Source organism: Salmo salar, chromosome ssa24, assembly GCF_905237065.1.
Source record: "Salmo salar chromosome ssa24, Ssal_v3.1, whole genome shotgun sequence".
NCBI lineage: Eukaryota > Metazoa > Chordata > Actinopteri > Salmoniformes > Salmonidae > Salmo > Salmo salar.
This window is the reverse complement of record NC_059465.1, coordinates 33,479,534-33,502,062: the sequence shown is the minus strand read 5'-3', so window position 1 is coordinate 33,502,062 and position 22,529 is coordinate 33,479,534. Positions and strand designations below refer to the sequence as shown.

At 46.8% G+C, this 22,529-nt stretch overlaps 1 protein-coding gene across 7 annotated transcripts in view; it reads left to right on the top strand.

Moving 5' to 3' along the window:
- LOC106585761 (DNA repair protein XRCC4) overlaps positions 1 to 22,529 on the top strand; it is an 89,565-nt gene that overhangs the window by 25,502 nt on the left and 41,534 nt on the right. For all 7 annotated transcript variants that reach the window (XM_045706641.1, XM_045706644.1, XM_045706643.1 and 4 more), the window contains 2 exons: positions 1,694 to 1,867; positions 3,189 to 3,394. In XM_045706641.1, coding sequence (XP_045562597.1) covers positions 1,694 to 1,867; positions 3,189 to 3,394 — 380 coding nt within the window. The remainder of the gene's footprint in view (positions 1 to 1,693; positions 1,868 to 3,188; positions 3,395 to 22,529) is intronic.

Below are 22,529 nucleotides of genomic sequence, written 5' to 3'. Positions count from 1 at the left end.
AAAATTCAAAAGTTTGGAGTATCTTTGACGATTTTCCGACTGTTGCATTTATTAGAATTGTTTTTAAACAATTAGCTTTTTGGTCTTAATTTAAGGTTAGGGTTAGGCATATGGTTAGGAGTGTGGTTAAGGTTAGTGTTAGGTTTAAAATACAATTTTAAGATGACAAATTGAAGATATAGGGAGGGTTTACTTTGTGGCTGCGGTAACTTTTGATGACCCCTACATTAGGGTACTGCACCGTTGAGACTTCAACCATTGAGACCCTGTCAAACGTGCTTCAGAAGAGAAAGGACAGAACACTGCATTGGGAAAGAGGGGAGGAGTGAACAAAGAATTACAGAGTTAGTGAGAGGAGAATAGAGGAGTGAGGGGCTGGAGGTGAAAGGGAGGGAGTTTGTGTCATGATTTAGGGATACAGGGATGATTGTGTTTAAGGGATATGAGGATGACATGGCCAGAATTCCAGCATTGGCTTTGAAGCTCTATGGGCATTGCTCCATTCCTGAGAGTCAGCACAGTGTTTATTTAATTGGAGTGTCCTTCTGTCATTACTGCAGGGTCATCGTCTCTTCAGACAGATGTTACAGTAACTAATGAGAAGCTGGGCTCTCTTTATGAGGTTAAAGTTGACCCCACCCCCTTCTCTCCTTATCCTTTACCCCTCCATCCTGCCTAACCAAACCCTCCTCAGAGCACAAAGGGTCAACTTTAATCTGCTGAGAGGGGCGGGTGTGTGTGTCTGTGTGTGTGTGTGAGAGAGGACAGGTCTCAGCTGTACCACTGATTTTGAATCACCTTGACCTGCTCCTTGGGCTTCTTTAGAGAGAGAAAAAAATGTGTGGACACATAACTTTTGGCTCCCTCTCCGAATGGGCTTCTTTTCATTTCTTCAAACGTGTCCAAATGGCCAACTGCCAATGAAGCAGTTCTTTTCACTCAGCCCTATACTTTGGCAGGCAATAGTCCATCTCACCTCTCACTTCACCTGGAAGCTGTAATCATGCTTTTTGGCATGGACATTCGTAATCAAGTAAAAGTTTCCCTGGCTTTGTCAAGGAAAACAAATTTTCCACTACATTTCTAATTCATCAATGGTTTCTGTAATGGGAGATTTGAAGAAATGTTGCAGGTAGGGGAATCTGAGATTGGCTTGTAAACCTCAGATTATCATTTTTGTGATTGAGGATAAATCTTTGTCTGGCAAAAGCTGCAGGGATTCAAGTGATTCAGCCTAGGCCTAACCTATATGTTTTGATACACAACATTCTAATTGTGTTAGCTGTTAAACAACCAGGATGTTGTGCTCTTTTCTTTTATTCTGCACTTTGTTGGTGGTTAGAGAGCCAAAACCCCATTGCCAGACCCCATGGATATCCCCTGTGGTTTTAACGTCACACACACACACATATATATTCAACCTCCTAAAAGGCCCATTGTTGAAACACACTGTATGGCACTGCCCAATCCCTGAGTGAATTTGCATGGGGGCTTGTATTCACAGTAAACCATGAGCAATAAAACAATGCCCGGCATAGCAACCACTGTTAATAATCCAAATTCATAACAGAAAAAGTACAATTATTTTTAAGTTGTCACATCAAGAGTGTTTTATGTACAGTGGACACTATACTCTACCTTGATGAAGATTGTCCTTGTCTAAAGTCGGTCCCTTGGGTCTCTATCTCTGCAGATCTGGAGCTAGAAGAGGGAGGGTATTTGGGAGGCATGAGTGGTACGGTCCGTCAGATCAGTGTGGTGTTGGACCCGAGCATCCCCTATTTCCTGCGGGTGGACTGGGCCGAAGACCTGGGTGCTGGGTTCACTCTCGCCCTCAGTGACGGCAGCTCGTCCTGGATCGGAGAAGGTAAGGGCTAGATGTGGCTTACACAAGCATGGATGTAGATACGTACACACACACACACACACACACACACACACACACACACACACACACACACACAGACAAAGTAAGTCCATGGTAGAGGCCCGACTCCTTCACCATCCTCCAGACTGTGTTGTCACCAGGTGTGTTTGGGGTTCTCTTCATAAGGCTTCTTAAGTAGGCACCTGGCCCAACTATGTACCTCGACTCATAGCACTGTGACTGCAGGTCTGTTAGCCAGAGGGACAGCAGCGGGCTTGTTTCATCATCCATATTCACTCATATGGTGCAGCTTACAGGTGTATTACATTGATGAAGCCTTACAAGGCCTGTCTTTGTGTGGTGTGTGTGTGTGTGTGTGTGTGTGTGTGTGTGTGTGTGTGTGTGTGTGTGTGTGTGTGTGTGTGTGTGTGTGTGTGTGTGTGTGTGTGTGTGTGTGTGTGTGTGTGTGTGTGTGTGTGTGTGTGTGTGTTGAGGGGTGTCCGAGTGAATGCCACACTGTGTCTTTCAACTAAGAAGTTACTTAGTGCACCATTTGTTTTGTGTCATTTAGGAATGGCAACAAAGCACTGCTATGTTTGCTTTCATGTACACATGGAACATAGCTACTCTCTTCTCTAGCTGTCCATCTGGGAGATGACAGGCAGTAACGGCATTGTGACAGATATGCACGTGCATGTGTGTGTGTTTGAACCTGTGTTAATTGGGCCCCTGGCCCCTTAGAGAGCAGCTGTGCACCAGCTAATGATCTTCTTCTTGGCTTCCTTGCATGCTTTCCTTAAAGCTGGAATTCTTAATTGGTGAGACTGCCACGTCTGTTTGGGATATTACAACAACAAAGAACTTACTGAAAAATGAACCGTTTTTTCCCTCCCTCTGACATCGTTGCACACGGGATAGGACAGCAGTGCACAGATTTTTAGATTTTTTTTCACGCTGCCGAATGCTCCTCTACATTGTTTTCATCAACAAAACAAAAACAATAGCAAAGGCGCTGGGGCGAACAGTGGCGCTGTTTCCCCTAATGCAAATTTTCCCCTAATCTTTAAGCCTCCTTTATACATGCATTTAAAGTATGCATTGTCCTTCCAGTGAGACTTCTGTATAGTCACGTCAGCGATTTTATACAACTCCAGTCCTATTTACTGGCATCAATATCATTGACTGGCCAGTCCACACACCTACATGTAGGTAGCTAAGTAGAAATCAGTCTCTGATTGAAAAGTGAGGATCAGTGCCAGAAGAAACCTTGGGGACTAAAGTTGTGTCTTCTTGTTTTAACCCCTGCTTTGTACTCTTACAGTATCAGAGGAGGAGATGACGAGGAAAGCCACAGAGTTGGGAGTGAAAAGGGAGAAATATGTGGAAGATCTTCATCAGGCACTGACCGGAGGAGGAGAAAGCAGAAGAGGAAGAGGAGGAGTGGCAGAAAAGGAGGAGTCCCTGTTCCACCTCTCCTCTGACCACGGTTGTCTGTCGTTTGACAAGAAGACCCAGAGAGGTGTTTTGGTAAGTGTCAGCCATGGCTACTATAGCATGACACCCCACATGAGTCCTTCCCTTTCAGATGGAGATACAGGCTACATCCCAATATCTATGCTAACATACCAGGTAGAATAGTAGTCCAATCCACTGCTTGTTTTACTCATTCAGATGTAGGATATGAATTTGATCACACTGTTGCAGGAGACCTTTCCTGCAATACAGGACATTTAAAACATATAGTTAATTTCAGGTTTAAAAAGTATTCTGTTGTTCGTAATTTCCACTTTGAAATTTCAGACTTGATTTTACCTTACGAAAAATGTATCCACCCCTACAAAAATGTCAATTTATTATAATTCACATTTCCTGTTGCTGCAGATTTATTTTCCTGCTGTAGCAAACTGGTCCAAATTAAGATCCTACATCTGTACTACTCCTGGACCAATGGAGAGTTTCCATTCAACATTCTTTTTAGCCAAGGATTTGAAAGTAGGCTTAATCTGGGCCTGTGAACATGTCCCCAAATGTAAACTGATACTAGGCCTAATGGCTCTCATTGCAAGATCCTTTAGTCTTCTGGTTTCCCATAGGTTTTTCTTATGTGCGGCTCAATTTGACCACACACTTCATTTCCCATGATGCCCCAAGGACGTTGGTCTCTAGCCACACACAAGAAATATACAGGAAGTCACTAAGAGGGTTTACAAGGGGCTGTTTAAAGATAAGATGTATTGTTTCTCCACAATCCAGGATAAAGAAGGTTGTGTTCCCTTGAGGGCCACTTGAGGAGAAACCAAGATAACAATCTGGCAATTTATTACCCATCTTATCAGAACAGAATGGTTTAGTCCCTGTGCGTAAATCATGCATTGAAATCAATGGGGGATTTGTGAGAACATTCTTAGTCTTTACACAGATCTCAAGGTAGGATTTGGTCCATATTGTCCTGTGAGTGGGTGTTTAAAGCCCTGGGGGCCAGGTCACTGGGTGTCCTGGGACCCCTGTCCTGGTAGAGAGAGGGAGGGAGGGCTGGAGGGTAAGAAGCTCTGTTAGCAGGGGCCATAAATAACCTGTTTATGAACTAGGGCCGGCTCCATCTAAGACAATGTGAGACAAAAGGTCAGCTACAGAGGACTAATATAAAGTGTGTGTGTGTGTGTGTGTGTGTGTGTGTGTGTGTGTGTGTGTGTGTGTGTGTGTGTGTGTGACCTTTATTGAGGATTCCTGGGGTCTGTTTGCATTAAACTTTAACAACTTAGCTGGGTTATCACCTGCTTCTTTTCTTTGCTTTTTTTCTCTCATTCTTTTTCAACACACACAGAAGTTGAAAAGTGTAACATGTCTTCTTAGCGAGATAATTTTAGGGTACAAAAGTGACTAAGATGAGGCAAGTTTCCTTCGGGAGCACAAGAAAGGAGAAGAAAGAGTACAAAACAGGTGTTGAACTTAACCTGACATTAATATCTGATGCACATGACCCCTAGAAGTTGTAATGATACACTATATATAATATACGGTTTTGCCGTTAAACTGCTCTTAAGCCTGTGTTTTAGATGACTTACTCTGACATTAAACCCCTAACGGTGCATTTTACTGCCTTACCGTTGCTGGTGGAAAAGATCAAGCTTTTAAATCGACTTGAAAATTGTGTGTTAGTAATGTAGGCTAAGGCGCATCTTTTTTTTAATACTGTTATTATGGTAGTTCATGATACAGTATGCTATTGATATTGCTTGAGTTAAATCACTGTTAGAGAGGGAGAGATGCGCGCACTGGTTGAGCGTGGTCCCTCTGTGTCTTGCCAGGTGGTTAACAGTCTACACCTGTTGCTTCAGAGTCTGAGGTAGCATTGTGGCACCAGGTGATATTCCTCATTTTGGGTTAAATGTCCACAGCAGCTTGCCCAATCATTATGTCAACACAGCGTCCCTTCACACTAGTGATTTTATGATATAGCTATGTAAAGTCAGAGTGTTTGCAAAATAAACAACCTGGGTGCTATTGCTATCACATTCACTATGCTCGTAAACTCTGATCTAGGATCAGGAACGCTGATCACACAATCTATTAATCTATAGGCGCACACACCCAGTCTCTGCTGAATAGGGGACTATCTCTGTAAAATGTGTAACATTTTACATTGCCTGTAAATGTTAAGTTAACAACAGTACTCAGTAGTATGGTCTAGTTGACAATGAGAACAGTGACAGATAGCTATAAAGAGTGGTGTGTGGAGTGATGAATCATGCTTCACCATCTGGCAGTCCGACGGACGAATCTGAGGTTGGCGTATGCCAAGAGAACACTAGCTGCCCGAATGCATAGTGCCAACTGTAAAGTTTGGCAGAGGAGGAATAATGGCCTGGGGCTGTTTTTCATGGTTCAGGCCAGGCCCTTTAGTTCCAGTGAAGGGAAATCTTAACGCTACAGTATACAGTGACATTCTAGACAATTCTTTGCTTCCAAATTTGTGGCAACAGTTTTGGGAAGGCCCTTACCTGTTTCACAATGACAATGCACACAGCGAGGTCCATACAGAAATGGTTTATCGAGATCGGTGTGGAAGAACTTGACTGGCCTGCACAGAGCCCTGACCTCAACCCCATCGAACACCTTTGGGATGAATTGGAACGCCGACTGCGAGCCTGGCCTAATCGCCCGACCTCACTAATGCTCTTGTGGATGAATGGAAACAAGTCCCCGCAGCAATGTTCCAACATCTAGTGGAAAGCCTTCCCAGAATAATGGAGGATGTTATAGCAGCAAAACTCCATATTAATGCCCATGATTTTGATGTTGACGAGCAGGTGTCTACATACTTTTGGTCATATAGTGTATGAGTGCAGATTATACTGACAAACTACATGCTTCGTTGAATTGTAGATGTCAGTAGATTATCACATAGGGTAGAAGGGATGATAAAGAAGGGATGATGAGGGGCGGGGGAGAGGGTCTTCATTTCAACAGACACCAACTTATGGTTTTGTACAGTAGCATACTGTATAGCCTAGTTAAACATGACTATACCTTGTCTGGGATTCCCTTCCTGCTTTATAAACACCTACAGGACAGTTCCATTTCTGGGGTAGTTTCCCGAAGGTGTTAATGCCTTTTTCTGAAGCACATTGATTAGTGATTTAGGTATTTTGTTTAGTTTCCTACTCTCCTTCTTAAGCATTGTCACCCATTGCTTGCATTGATTTCAAGCATAGTTACACATACTGTGAATGCGTTCATATGCAATCAACACAAGACCTATTGATTTGTTGGGCTTCAGTAAAGGAGTCCTGTGTACTACAGTATGTTGGACTATCCTCTTGTAGAGCCTCCCTACCTTATGAATCACTCTTTCCCCTTCTACACAATGCACTAAGCACTGTATGCTTTTTCCCCATTCGCACAAACTGCCATGCCTGGGGAAATAGCACCCCCATGTTCTGTATATGGCACACACTCCACACTATGTTCCCCCATGACAGGCCTGCCTGAGTTGTCACCATTCCACACAGACCACAGGCTGATGTGTGGCTGATGTTGTTGGCTAGCCTAGCTGAGGGGGGAACACCCTGACTGTCACTGCTCCTCTTCCTCCCAGAGGACAGGGCAGGTCCAGGAGCATCCAGTCCCAGGGAATTCCCAGAGGCTTCCTATGGAGGCTCTCCAATGTTTGGAGGTTTTGCGTGTTGAGTCACTTCTCTCATACACATTGAAAAATGGCGCTGGAAGAAGTGGCAGCCGTTTTACGGGCGCCAAACCAATTGTGCTATTATATTTTTTTTTCGCGTTATTTGTAACTTATTTTATACATAATGTTTCTGCAACCAAATCTTACGGCAAAAAATAGCTTCTGGATATCAGGACAGCGATCACTCACCTCGGATTAGAAGAAGATTTTTTTTCTTCAACAAGCAGGACGCACAGGACATTCTCCTAACACCTGACAAGGCCAACATCCCAGTTATTTGCAAGAGGAAGAGACGCAGGTACAGAGGATACAGAGCGGGATGCCTCGTGAGGATCCGCAGAAAGCGAGTGGGAAAGCTGCCATTACCGTCAATATTACTCGCCAACGTGCAATCATTGGACAATAAATTAGACGAGGTATGATGAAGAATATCCTACCAACGGGACATCAAAAACTGTAATATCCTATGTTTCACGGAATCGTGGCTGAATGATGACATGGATATTCAGCTAGTGGGATATACGCTGCACCGGCAAGATAGAACAGCACACTCCGTTAAGACGAGGGGGGGGTCTGTGCATATTTGTAAACAACAGCTGTTGCACGAAATCTAAGGAAGTCTTTAGATTTTGCTCGCCTGAAGAAGAGTATATTGTGATAAATTGCAGGCCACGCTACTTGCCTAGAGAGTTTTCAGCTATACTTTCCTGGCTGTTTATTTACCACCACAGACAGATGCTGGCACTAAGACCGCACTCAGTCAGCTGTATAAGGAAATAAGCAAACAGGAAACCATTCACCTAGAGGCGGCGCTCCTAGTGGTCGGAGACTTTAATGCAGGGAAACTTAAATCAGTTCTCCCAAATGATAAATGTGCAACCAGAGGGAAAAAAATTCTAGATCACCTGTACTCCACACACAGAGACGTGTACAAAGCTCTCCTTCTCCCTCCATTTGGTAAATCCGACCACAACTCTATCCTCCTGATTCCTGCTTACACGCAAAAATTAAAGCAGGAAGCACCAGTGACTCGGTCTACAAAAAAGTGGTCAGATGAAGCAGATGCTAAACTACAGGACTGTTTTGCTATCACAGACTGGAACATGTTCCAGGATTCTTCTGATGGCATTGAGGAGTACACCACATCAGTCACTGGCTTTATCAATAAGTGCATCGAGGACGTCGTCCCCATAGTGACTGTACGTACATACCCCAACAAGAAGCCATGGATAACAGGCAACATTCGCACTGACCTAAAGGGTAGAGCTGCCGCGTTCAAGGTGCGGGATTCTAACCCGGAAGCTTATAAGAAATCCTGCTATGCCCTGCGACGAACCATAAAACAGGCAAAGCGTCAATACAGGGCTAAGATTGAATTATACTACACCGGCTCCGACGCTCGTCTTATGTGGCAGGGCTTGCAAACTATTACAGACTACAAAAGGAACCAAGCCATGAGCTGCCGAGTGACACGAGCCTACCAGACGAGCTAAATCACTTCTATGCTCGCTTTGAGGCAAGCAACACTGAGGCATGCATGAGAGCATCAGCTGTTCCGGACAACTGTGTGATCACGCTCTCCATAGCCGACATGAGTAAGACCTTTAAACAGGTCAACATTCACAAGGCTGCTGGGCCAGACGGATTACCAGGACGTGTGCACCAGGCATGTGCTGACCAACTGGCAGGTGTCTTCACTGACATTTTCAACATGTCCCTGATTGAGTCTGTAATACCAACATGTTTCAAGCAGACCACCATAGTCCCTGTTCCCAAGAACACAAAGGCAACCTGCCTAAATGACTACAGACCCGTAGCACTCACATCTGTAGCCATGAAGTGCTTTGAAAGGCTGGTAATGGCTCACATTAACACCATTATCCCAGAAACCCTAGACCCATTCCAATTTACATACCGCCCAAACAGATTCACAGATGATGCAATCTCTATTGCACTCCACACTGCCCTCTCTCACCTGGACTAAAGGAACACCTATGTGAGAATGCTATTCATTGACTACAGCTCAGTGTTCAATACCATAGGACCCTCAAAGCTCATCACTAAGCTAAGGATCGCTCTGCGGCTGGATCATGGACTTCCTGATGGTCCGCCCCCAGGTGGTGAGGGTAGGTAGCAACACGCTGACCCTCAATACTGGAGCCCCCCAGGGGTGCGTGCTCAGTCCCCTCCTATACTCCCTGTTCACCCACGACTGCATGGCCAGGAACGACTCCAACACCATCATTAAGTTTGCAGACGACACAACAGTGGTAGGCCTGATCACCGACAATGACGAGACAGCCTATAGGGAGGAGGTCAGAGACATGGCCGGGTGGTGCCAGAATAACAACCTATCCCTCAACGTAACCAAGACTAAGGAGATGATTGTGGACTACAGAAAAAGGAGGACCGAGCATTCCCCCATTCTCATTGACGGGGCTGTAGTGGAGCAGATTGAGAGCTTCAAGTTCCTTGGTGTCCACATCACCAACAAACTAGAATGGTCCAAACACACCAAGACAGTCGTGAAGAGGGCATGACAAAGCCTATTCCCTCTCAGGAAACTAAAAAGATTTGGCATGGGTCCTGAGTTCCTCAAAAGGTTCTACAGCTGCAACATCGAGAGCATCCTGACTGGTTGCATCACTGCCTGGTACGGCAATTGCTCGGCCTTCGACCACAAGGCACTACAGAGGGTAGTGCGTACGGCCCAGTTCATCACTGGGGCTAAGCTGCCTGCCATCCAGGACCTCTACGCCAGGTGGTGTCAGAGGAAGGCCCTAAAAATTGTCAAAGGCCCCAGCCACCCCAGTCATAGACTGTTCTCTCGACTATCGCATGGCAAGCGGTACCGGAGTGCCAAGTCTTGGACAAAAGGCTTTTCAACAGTTTTTACCCCCAAGCCATAAGACTCCTGAACAGGTACTCAAATGGCTACGCGAACTATCTGCATTGTGTGCCCAACCTCTCTTTTACGCTGCTGCTACTCTCTGTTTATCATATATGCATAGTCACTTTAACTATACATTCATGTACATACTACCTCATTTGGCCCGACCAACCAGTGCTTCCGCACATTGGCTAACCGGGCTATCTGCATTGTGTCCCGCCACCCACCACCCGCCAACCCCTCTTTTACGCTACTGCTACTCTCTGTTCATCATATATGCATAGTCACTTTAACCATATCTACATGTACATACTACCTCAATCAGCCTGACTAACCGGTGTCTGTATGTAGCCTCGCTGCTGTTATTTTTTTGTCTTTTTACTGTTGTTTTTATGTCTTTACTTACCTATTGTTCACCTTATACCTTTTTTTGCACTATTGGTAAGAGCCTGTAAGTAAGCATTTCACTGTAAGGTCTACACCTGTTGTATTTGGCGCATGTGACAAATAAACTTTGATTTTATTTGACCCATGACTTGTGGCAAGGGCATTCTTGCAGCCGCTCACTTGCATGCATTGCCCAGAGCCATATATTTAGATAAATACCTACAGTACACTGCACTTGACACATGTTCAGGTTCTCTTGTTTGGATCTTCAGTTGACTCGTTGATGCTCCTCTGTGAAAGTAATACTTGAACGAATAGAGATGTGGTAGTTTGGTGTTGAGGTGAAGTTGGATACTGTCCGGATATTGTCAGCGACATCTTCTGTCAGGGGTTCTAGAGAACTATCAAGCTGTGGGATAACTGCTTTACCATGTCAGACAAATCTTTTTTTATATATACCTGTCAAAAGTTTGGACATACCTACTCATTCAAGGGTTTTTCTTTATTTTGACTATTTTCTACAATGTAGAATAATAGTGAAGACATCAAAGCTATGAAATAACACATATGGAATCATGTAGTAACCAAGAAAGTGTTAAACAAATCAAAATCTATTTTATATTTGAGATTCATCAAAGTAGCCACCCTTTGCCTTGATGACAGCTTTGTACACTCTTGGCATTCTCTCAACCTTTGGTCTGAGAGGAAAAACATAATTTTGTATTTATTTTTTTGCGGATTATGATGCTTCCTATTGGATTAATATGGACTAGGAAAGTTCCCTGTCCTTTTCTTTGCGCTACATTAACTCACATTAAAGATTGTACTTATCCATATTATGACTAGACTATACACGGCCTTTCTTACTGTGTTGCCAGTATCCATGCTATTGTACTACTGTAGGTTGTCTAAAGGTCCATATAATGTCCAACCCATTCTGTACCAATGATACCACTGTCTCATCTAGCTGTCTCTACTGGGCATGGAGCTGCTCCAATGCCTGCTTCTGTGGCAGAAAAGAGGAAGAACAGCGAAGGAAACTAAAGAAAACAGTGTGATTGAAATGAAAATGAATTGTCCCCACCCAGCCCAAAACCAAACACGTCTGTGAATACCACAGACACGTCATTGTTGGCAAATAGTCATATAATGGTGCCCATGTCTAGGATGCTGTGGCTTTTGTTAGGCAGAATGCATTGATAGATACGCAGGGTGACTTGACTCTTGAGCTTGCCAACCGAAACAGACAATCTCTGATACAGGTAACACTGCAGGGAAAATGTCTAGATGTCTATTTTACTTAAAGAACTGTAGATAATGTCTTATTAAGAACATGTGCAGTGTTGGGCAGAACAAGTAGTGGTGAATAACAGAATAATTTCAGTCCTATGCCAGAGCCCTCTCGGATACAATAGTATCCTCTCCAAGAAATAATGGCATCCTGTTTTGTGTTTCCATTTTCACAGTTTTGTGTAGTGGTGCGATGACGCTAATTTGTGTTAAATCACTAAACCAACAAAAGCAGACAGGGACCAGAGTGACTGAAAAGTAGGACAATTAATACAACACAAATTGTGTATTTGCTTGCAAATTACAAAGACATTGAGACGGCCAGTTCTGTATGACAATTGGAAGAAAGCTGAAAATGAAGATGGAGGATACAATTTAGGACTAATCCATGTGGTCTGTCTGGGTGTCCATCATTCATCTTTTTATCTGTTTGCACAAGTTGCACTTACAGGTATTTATTAAAGAACTGCATTAATTTTGACATGCAGATTTCTCCCACAATCTTGCTGGAGTCTTTCTGGTACAATCAGAAATGTGACCACCCAATAGTGTCATCATGTTCCATGGCAAGATCTATTCTTAAGAGAAACATGTCTTCTGTGGCTGCTGGCATATTACACGCATAACAGGAGAGACTTGCATGTCCTCCCCCTGTTTAACACACACACACTAAACTGTTTAGAAAGGCTCAAATGGTCAGTCTTTATCAGGGCATTGCCGCCTCTCACTTCCGTCTCATTATCTTCCCCACAGCCTCTGCTAGGTAGATCTGCTGCTGACAGGGCAAGCTTTCCGCTAGATGCCCACGCTTCCCATAATAAAGACCCCCTCCCACCCCAAAACACACATACAGTGCTATACGATCACACACACGCACGTATGCGCACACACACACACACACACACACACACACACACACACACACACACACACACACACACACACACACACACACACACACACACATCATTGTTTTCCAGAGATACATGCCATTTTGAGCTAGGAAAGGGGGATATGGCTATGATTAATGGTTGCGTGGGCTCCAACAGTAATCCTGTCTGTTGTAATAATGTGTACTAATGTGTACTGTCTGACTAAGTCCTGTCTGTTGAAATAATGTATACTGTCTACTAAGTCCTGTCTTTTGTAATAATATATGCTGTCTACTAAATCCTGTCTGTTGTAATAATATATACTGTCTATTAAGTCCTGTCTGTTGTAATAATGTGTACTCTCTACTAAATCCTGTCAGTTGTAATAAAATGTACTGTCTACTAAGTCCTGTCTGTTGAAATAATGTGTACTGTCTACTAAGTCCTGTCTGTTGTAATAATTTGTTCTGTCTACTAAGTCCTGTCTGTTGTAATGTGTACTGTATATTAAGCAATCAATGGGGTTTCACCTTGCGGACTCAATACTCCAGCTCTCTGTGAAAGGGTAGCCTATATCGGTCACACAGGATGGCAGTTCTGGTCCTGCCCAGTTATCTGGGCACACCCTTGCCAGGGTGTGCCCTGGCAAGGCCTGGCAAAGGGCACAGACTTTGATCTTTTAGCTTTATCACTGCGTCTCAGAAGGAAAAGAAAAGTCAAAGAAAAGTAAAGGAATGAGAAAAAGAGAGAAGCAAGACTTCATCCTGTCTGTCTTTCCACAGAGACTTCATCCTGTCTGTCTTTCATTTACATTTACATTTAAGTCATTTAGCAGACGTTCTTATCCAGAGCGACTTACAAATTGGTGCATTCACCTTATAATATCCAGTGGAACAACCACTTTACAATAGTGCATCTAAATCTTTTAAGGGGGGGGGTTAGAAGGATTACTTTATCCTATCCCAGGTATTCCTTAAAGAGGTGGGGTTTCAGGTGTCTCCGGAAGGTGGTGATTGACTCCGCTGTCCTGGCGTCGTGAGGGAGCTTGTTCCACCATTGGGGTGCCAGAGCAGCGAACAGTTTTGACTGGGCTGAGCGGGAACTGTGCTTCCTCAGAGGTAGGGAGGCGAGCAGGCCAGAGGTGGATGAACGCAGTCCCCTTGTTTGAGTGTAGGGCCTGATCAGAGCCTGAAGGTACGGAGGTGCCGTTCCCCTCACAGCTCCGTAGGCAAGCACCATGGTCTTGTAGCGGATGACTTTCCACGGAGACTTCATGCTGTCCGTCTTTCCACGGAGACTTCATCCTGTCCGTCTTTCCACGGAGACATCATCCTGTCCATCTTTCTGCACCTCTTCTATTATAATACGATGTGGTGATCCTTTGGGGATTTTCTGAGATGGAGAAATCAACAGTTCCTGAAAGAATGGCTGTTCTGCTCAACAAGTCTGCAATATGTTTTGTTTTTCACGGTGTGCATCACACACACACACACACACACACACACACACACACACTGAGTACGTTTACATGCACAGTAATAATTCGATAATAAACTGATTATGCAACAGTCATGTAGACATCTTACTCTGCTTATCTTAATCGGCGTAAGGTCAAAATCAAAGTAAACTTACGCCGATTAAAACACCTGGTTTTCAGGGCAGTCTTTCGAATTATTAGGACATATAAACACCTTAATCGGGGGTTTAAACAGTGTATTTGATCTACTCATGTGTTGGCACCAGCCGAGCGAGCCTCCCTCTCTAGCGTGAGTAAAGTGAGTTCAGAACAACTGAATGTATGCATCTTAGAAGTAGTTTTCACATACAAGCTTTATATGTCCCAAAAATAACATGGTTGCTGTGGTAGAACGTTTAGTTTGATTGGCGATTTTCTGCATTTATCAAAGTGCCATCAGGTAGCCTGATTTCAGATGTGTCCATGTAAACAGGAATATTAAGGAAATCGTTCTTCTTCCAAAGCATGTAAACGTTTTCATTTGAACTATTATATTCATCTGACTTTCCACAATAATCACATTATGTAACCATACTCATTGTTTGCATTAGTCCTGTGTAACTGACCTTTTGTCTCAAAATGTCTTAGATGGAGCCGGCCCTACTTCATAAATAGATTCTTTATGCCTCTGCTAACAGCGCTTCTTACCCCCCAGCCCTCCCTCTCTCTACCTGGACAGGGGTCCCAGGATGCCCAGTGACTGGCCCCCAGGGCTTTAAACATCCACTCACAGGACAATATGGACCCAACATAGCCTAAACACATTACGTTGGTCACTGGCAAGAAGGACTTGTGTCAAGGAAACAGTTTGTCGTCAGAATGAGAGGGAGCAGAGAAACAAATGTGCACATAATGATCTTCAAAATATAATGAGCTGCAAAACCAACTGAATACAAGAGGCCCAGAACAGGAGTAGCCAAGCTGCAGTCGAGTTCAGGGCTCACTGTGACTTGTCATCAATGCTCAGCGTGTTAGTGTACACAAGGGTTATTTTTTATTTCGCCTTTATTTAACCAGGTAAGCTAGTTGAGAACAAGTTCTCATTGTAGCTCCCTCCAGTAACCACGAGCACAACAGTTCCTTGATTTTTTTACTGGCGGCTTTATTCTGTAGTTTAGTCAGAATTATCACCTTCCGTGAGAACTATAAAGTAAATGAAAATATAGTTAAGCACACTCTTACAACCTTCTTATCTTACGAGTGACTTATTAGCTTGGTATAACTCTGAAGTGCTTACATACATAAACAGTTTAGCCGGAGCTATAACAGTATCAGATTAAAGACATGAATAAAGGAAAAATACATCATTGGCTGCTTATTACAGAAGGGAGGAAATCAAACTTCACACTTATTATTCCTGGCATGAATTCACACTTCATCCTTAATTATTATAACGTTACCATCCTAACATACACACTTCAACCTTTACGAACTACACCCGATGATATGAAAACTTAGCTAACACAGCGCGGGATTGCCTTCCCTCCAAAGGTGTGTTGCTACAATAATGTTCCCCGCTATAACAGTTATTAGCTACGTAGTTCCGCTTGTATTATCATTTCCCCCGCATAGCAAACACTTAAACAATTCAAACAAAAAACAATGACATAGACTTACAGGTTAATTGTCAGTTACACTGCGACCTGGCCAAGATAAAGCATAGAATTCGACACATACAACAACACAGAGTTACACATAGAATAAACAAACATACAGTCAATTATACAGTAGGGGGGGAGTCTACAGTGAGGGAAAAAAGTATTTGATCCCTTGCTGATTTTGTACGTTTGCCCACTGACAAAGAAATGATCAGTCTATAATTTGAATGATAGGTTTATTTGAACAGTGAGAGACAGAATAACAACAAAAAAATCCAGAAAAACGCATGTCAAAAATGTTATAAATTGATTTGCATTTTAATGAGGTGAATAAGTATTTGACCCCCTCTCAATCAGAAAGATTTCTGGCTCCCAGGTGTCTTTTATACAGGTAACGAGCTGAGATTAGGAGCACACTCTTAAAGGGAGTGCTCCTAATCTCAGTTTGTTACCTATATAAAAGACACCTGTCCACAGAAACAATCAATCAATCAGATTCCAAACTCTCCACCATGGCCAAGACCAAAGAGCTCTCCAAGGATGTCAGGGACAAGATTGTAGACCTACACAAGGCTGGAATGGGCTACAAAACCATCACCAAGCAGCTTGGTGAGAAGGTAACAGTTGGTGCGATTAATCGCAAATGGAAGAAACACAAAAGAACTGTCAATCTCCCTCGGCCTGGGGCTCCATGCAAGATCTCACCTCGTGGAGTTGCAAGGATCATGAGAACGGTGAGGAATCAGCCCAGAACTACACGGGAGGATCTTGTCAATGATCTCAAGGCAGCTGGGACCATAGTCACCAAGAAAACAATTGGTAACACACTACGCTGTGAAGGACTAAAATCCTGCAGCGCCCGCAAGGTCCCCCTGCTCAAGAAAGCACATATACATGCCCGTCTGAAGTTTGCCAATTAACATCTGAATGATTCAGAGGACAACTGGGTGAAAGTGTTGTGGTCAGATGAGACCAAAATGGAGCTCTTTGGCATGAACTCAACTCGCCGTGTTTGGAGGAGGAGGAATGCTGCCTATGACCCCAAGAACAAACATGGAGGTGGAAACATTATGCTTTGGGGGTGTTTTTCTGCTAAGGGGACAGGACAAGTTCACCGCATCAAAGGGACGATGGACGGGGCCATATACCGTCAAATCTTGGGTGAGAACCTCCTTCCCTCAGCCAGGGCATTGAAAATGGGTCGTATATGGGTATTCCAGCATGACAATGACCCAAAACACACGGACAAGTCAACAAAGGAGTGGCTCAAGAAGAAGCACAAGGTCCTGGAGTGGCCTAGCCAGTCTCCAGACGTTAATCCCATAGAAAATCTGTGGAGGGAGCTGAAGGTTCGAGTTGCCAAACGTCAGCCTCGAAACCTTAATGACTTGGAGAAGATCTGCAAAGAGGAGTGGGACAAAATCCCTCCTGAGATGTGTGCAAACCTGGTGGCCAACTACAAGAAACGTCTGACCTCTGTGATTGCCAACAAGGGTTTTGCCACCAAGTACTAAGTCATGTTTTGCAGAGGGGTCAAATACTTATTTCCATCATTAAAATGCAAATCATTTTAGTACATTTTTGACATTCGTTTGTCTTGATTTTTTGTTGTTATTCTGTCTCTCACTGTTCAAATACACCTACCATTTAAATTATAGACTGATTATTTCTTTGTCAGTGGGCAAACGTACAAAATCAGCAGGGGATCAAATACTTTTTTCCCTCACTATATATACAGTTAGTGCAAATGAGGTAAGATAAGGGAGTTAAAGCAATAAATAGGCCATGGTGGCGAAGTAATTACAATATAGCAATTAAACACTGGAATGGTAGATGTGCAGGAGATGAATGTGCAAGTAGAGATACTGGGGTGCAAAGAAGGAAGATAAATAAATACATACAGTATGGGGATGAGGTAGATAGATTGGCTATGTACAGGTGCAGTGATCTGTGAGCTGCTCTGACAGCTGGTGTTTAAAACTAGTGAGGGAGATATGAATCTCCAGCTTCAGTGATTTTTGCAGTTCGTTCCAGTCACTGGCAGCAGAGAACTGGAAGGAAAGGCGACCAAAGGAGGAATTGGCTTTGGGGGTGACCAGTGAGATATACCTGCTGGAGCGCGTGCTACGAGTGGGTGCTGCTATGAGGGTGGTGTAACGTCTTGTCTGTAGTGTGGCGGAAAGAAGCGCAGGAAGCAGCGAACACTGTGTGGTAATTTTAATGGAACCACCTGTACAAAATAAAAGGTCTCCCAACAACAGGGAAAAATACAATAGACAAGCGCAGTCGAACAAACGCAGTCGACACACAGAAAAACAATCCCACACAATAGGGTGCGGGCCAGCTGAACTAAATAGCCCTCTTAATTGCCTAACTCAGGGCAGGTGAGAAAACATAAAAAAAGGGAAAAACAAAAAGGGAATCGGTGGTAGCTAATAGGCCGGTGACGACGACCGCCGAGCGCCACCCGAGCAGGAGTGGCAGTACCCCCCTCCTGACGCGCGGCCCCTGCAGCGCGCCGACACCGGCCTCGAGGCCGACCCGGAGGATGAGGCGCAGGGCGATCCGGACGGAGGCGGTGGAACTCCTTCAACATGGATGGGTCCAAGACGTCCTCCGCCGGCACCCAGCACCTCTCCTCCGGACCGTACCCCTCCCAGTCCACAAGGTACTGCAGGCCCCCCGCCCGGCGTCTCGAGTCCAGAATGGCCCTTACGCTGTACGCCGGGGACCCCCCGATGTCCAGGGGGGGTGGAGGGACCTCCGGCACCTCATCTTCTTGTAGGGGACCAGCCACCACCGGCCTGAGGAGAGACACATGAAACGAGGGGTTAATACGGTAATAGGAAGGGAGTTGAAACCGATAACACACCTCGTTTATCCTCCTCAGGACTTTGGAGGGCCCCACACACTGCGGCCCCAGCTTCCGGCAGGGCACGCGGAGAAACAGGTTCCGGGTCGAGAGCCAGACCCTGTCACCCGGTGCGAACACCGGCGCCTCACTGCGGTGGCGGTCAGCACTCCTTTTCTGCCTAGCACTGGCCTCCTTCAGTGAGTCCTGTACTGCTTTCCAGGTCTCCTTGGAGTGCTGAACCCAGTCCTCCACCGCAGGAGCCTCGGTCTGGCTCTGGTGCCATGGGGCCAGGACCGGCTGGTACCCTAGCACACACTGGAAGGGTGACATGTTAGTAGAGGAGTGGCGAAGTGAGTTCTGGGCTAACTCTGCCCAAGGAATATACCTCGCCCACTCCCCTGGCCGGTCCCGGCAATACGACCTCAGGAACCTGCCCACCTCCTGGTTCACCCTCTCCGCCTGCCCATTGCTCTCGGGGTGATAACCGGAGGTTAAACTGACCGAGACCCCAGCCGCTCCATAAACGCCCTCCAGACCCTGGATGTGAACTGGGAACCCCGATCAGAGACAATATCCTCCGGCACCCCGTAGTGCCGGAAGACGTGGGTAAATAGGGCCTCCGCAGTCTGCAGGGCCGTAGGGAGACCGGGCAAGGGGAGGAGACGGCAGGACTTAGAAAACCGATCCACAACCACCAGAATCGCAGTGTTCCCCTGAGAGGGGGGAAGATCTGTCAGGAAGTCGATAGACAGGTGCGACCATGGCCGTTGCGGAACGGGGAGGGGCTGTAACTTCCCTCTCGGTAAATGCCTAGGAGCCTTACTCTGGGCACACACCGAACAGGAAGAGACATATGACCTCACGTCCTTAGCCAAGGTGGGCCACCAATACTTCCCCCTTAGACTCCGCCCTGTCCTCTCAACACCAGGATGACCCGCCGCAGGTAGCGTGTGCGCCCACCGAATCAACCGATCGCGAACATCGAGCGGCACACACATGCGCCCCACGGGCACCTGCGCAGGCGCAGGATCCAACACCAGTGCCCGCTCGATGTCCGCGTCCACCTCCCACACCACTGGTGCCACCAGCCTAGACGCTGGAATGATGGGAGTTGGATCGATGGGGCGGTCATCCGTGTCATACAGACGGGACAGCGCGTCGGCTTTAGTATTAAGGGAACCCGGTCTATATGAGATGGTAAACCTAAACCGGGCGAAGAACATAGCCCACCTTGCCTGACGTGGATTCAGTCTCCTCGCTGCCCGGATGTACTCCAGGTTTCGGTGGTCGGTCCAGATGAGAAAGGGGTGCTTAGCCCCCTCAAGCCAGTGTCGCCACACCCTCAAGGCTTTGACTACCGCTAGCAACTCCCTGTCCCCCACATCGTAGTTACGCTCCGCCGAACTGAGCTTCCCTGAGAAGAAAGCGCAGGGGCGGAGTTTCGGTGGCGCACCCGAGCGCTGTGATAGCACGGCACCCACCCCAGCCTCGGATGCGTCCACCTCTACTACGAACGCTAAAGACGGGTCCGGGTGCGCCAACACGGGCGCGTCGGTGAACAGGGTCTTCAACTTCTTGAAGGCTCCGTCCGCCTCCGTCGACCATCTCAAACGCGCCGGCCCCCCTTCAGCAGTGAGGTAATGGGAGCTGCTACCTGGCCAAACCCCCGGATAAACCTCCGGTAGTAGTTGGCAAAGCCCAAGAACCGCTGCACTTCCTTCACCGTGGTTGGAGTCGGCCAATTACGCACGGCCTTAACGCGGTCACACTCCATCACCACCCCCGTGATGGAAATGCGATAACCCAGAAAGGAGACGGCTCGTTTGAAAAACTCACACTTCTCAGCCTTAACGTATAGGTCATGCTCCAGCAGTCTACCAAGCACCTTGCGCACCAGGGACACATGCGCGGAGCGGGTGGCGGAATATATCAGAATGTCATCGATATAGACAATCACGCCCTGCCCATGCAGGTCCCTGAGAATCTCGTCAACAAAGGATTGAAAGACGGCTGGAGCATTTTTTCAACCCATACGGCATGACGAGGTACTCATAATGGCCTGATGTGGTACTAAAGGCGGTTTTCCACTCATCTCCCTTCTTGATACGCACCAGGTTATACGCGCTCCTGAGATCCAATTTTGTGAAGAACTGTGCTCCGTGAAATGATTCCACCGCCGTAGCGATAAGAGGTAGTGGGTAACTAAACCCCACCGTGATCGCGTTTAGACCTCTATAATCAATGCACGGACGCAGACCTCCCTCCTTTTTCTTCACAAAAAGAAACTCGAGGAAGTGGGTGAGATGGAGGGCCGAATGTACCCCTGTCCCAAGGATTCCGTGACGTATGTCTCCATAGCCGCCGTCTCCTCTTGTGACAAGGGGTACACGTGACTCCTGGGAAGCGCAGCGTTAACCTGGAGATCTATCGCACAATCCCCTTGTCGATGAGGTGGTAATTTAGTCGCTCTCTTTTACAAAAAGCGATCGCCAAATCGGCGTATTCAGGGGGAATGCGCACGGTGGACACCTGGTCTGGACTCTCCACCCGACGTGGCACCTATGGAAACTCCTAGACACCTCCCTGAACACTCCTCCGACCACCCCTGGAGAACCCCCTGTTTCCATGAAATGAGGGGATTGTGACCAGCCAGCCAGGGGACCCCCAGCACCACTGGAAACGCAGGTGAATCAATAAGGAAAAAGTTAATGCTTTCCTTATGATTCCCCAGCGTTACCATGTCCAGCGGCACCGTAGACTCCCTGACTAGCCCTGACCCTAATGGTCGGCTATCTAAGGAGTGCACGGGGAAGGGGGAATCTATCGGCACCCGTGGAATGCCCAGCTTAATGGCAAGTCCACGGTCCATAAAGTTCCCAGCTGTGCCTGAATCGACTAGCGCCCTATGCTGGGAAGAGGGAAAAAATTTAGAAAATGAAACAGGCAAAAACACATGACCAACCGGGGTTTTTGGGCGAATCTGGTGCTGACTCACCTGAGGTGACCGAGAAGTGTTCTGCCTGCCTTCTCGACTCCCAGACTGGCTCCTCCAGCACCGGTCGGCCGTGTGTCCTCTCCGAGCACAGCTGGTGCAGGAGGAGCCACCTCCTCCGGTGCCCCTTGGCACGGCCCCCCCTACCTCCATAGGGGTAGGGGCGGGGGTGCACGGGGGTGGAACGGGCAGGACCCTCTCCGAACGCCCGCGGGCAGCCAGCAAATTGTCCAACCGTATGGACATGTCAATGAGTTCGTCCAGGGATAGATTGGTGTCCCTACAGGCCAGCTCCCTGCGGACGTCCGCTCGGAGACCACACCGGTAGTGGTCTATGAGGGCCCTGTCATTCCACCCCGCTCCAGCAGCCAAGGTCCTAAACTCCAGCGCGAAGTCTTGAGCGCTCCTCGTCTCCTGCCTGAGGTGGAACAGCCGTTCACCCACCGCTCTACCTTCGGGGGGGTGGTCGAAAACAGCCCGAAAGCGGCGGGTGAACTCTGGGTAGTGGTCCCTCACCGAGTCTGGAGCGTTCCAGACCGCATTAGCCCACTCCAGAGCTCGGCCCGTCAGGCAGGAAACGAGGGCACTTACGCTCTCCTCTCCTGTAGGAGCAGGTCTGACGGTGGCCAGGTACAACTCTAGCTGGAGAAGAAACCCCTTGCACCCAGCCGCCGTCCCATCGTACTCCCTCGGGAGTGCCAGGCGAAGCGCGCCAGAGCCAGACGTCGTAGGAGGAGGAGATGGTTGTATCGGGGGGGGGGGTGTAGGTGGAGAGAGGATACCACTCCTCTCCCATCGGTCCATCCTCTCCATCATCTGGTCCATGGCGGATGCGATGCAGGACCGATGTATTGTGCTGGACACGTTCCTCCATTGAGGGTAGTGGAGTGCCCGCTGCTCCCCCTGATTCCATGCTCCTTCTGGTGGTGCGGGATTCTGTAACGTCTTGTCTGTAGTGTGGCGGAAAGAAGCGCAGGAAGCAGCGAACACAGTGTGGTAATTTTAATGGAACCACCTGTACAAAATAAAAGGTCTCCCAACAACAGGGAAAAATACAATAGACAAGCGCAGTCGA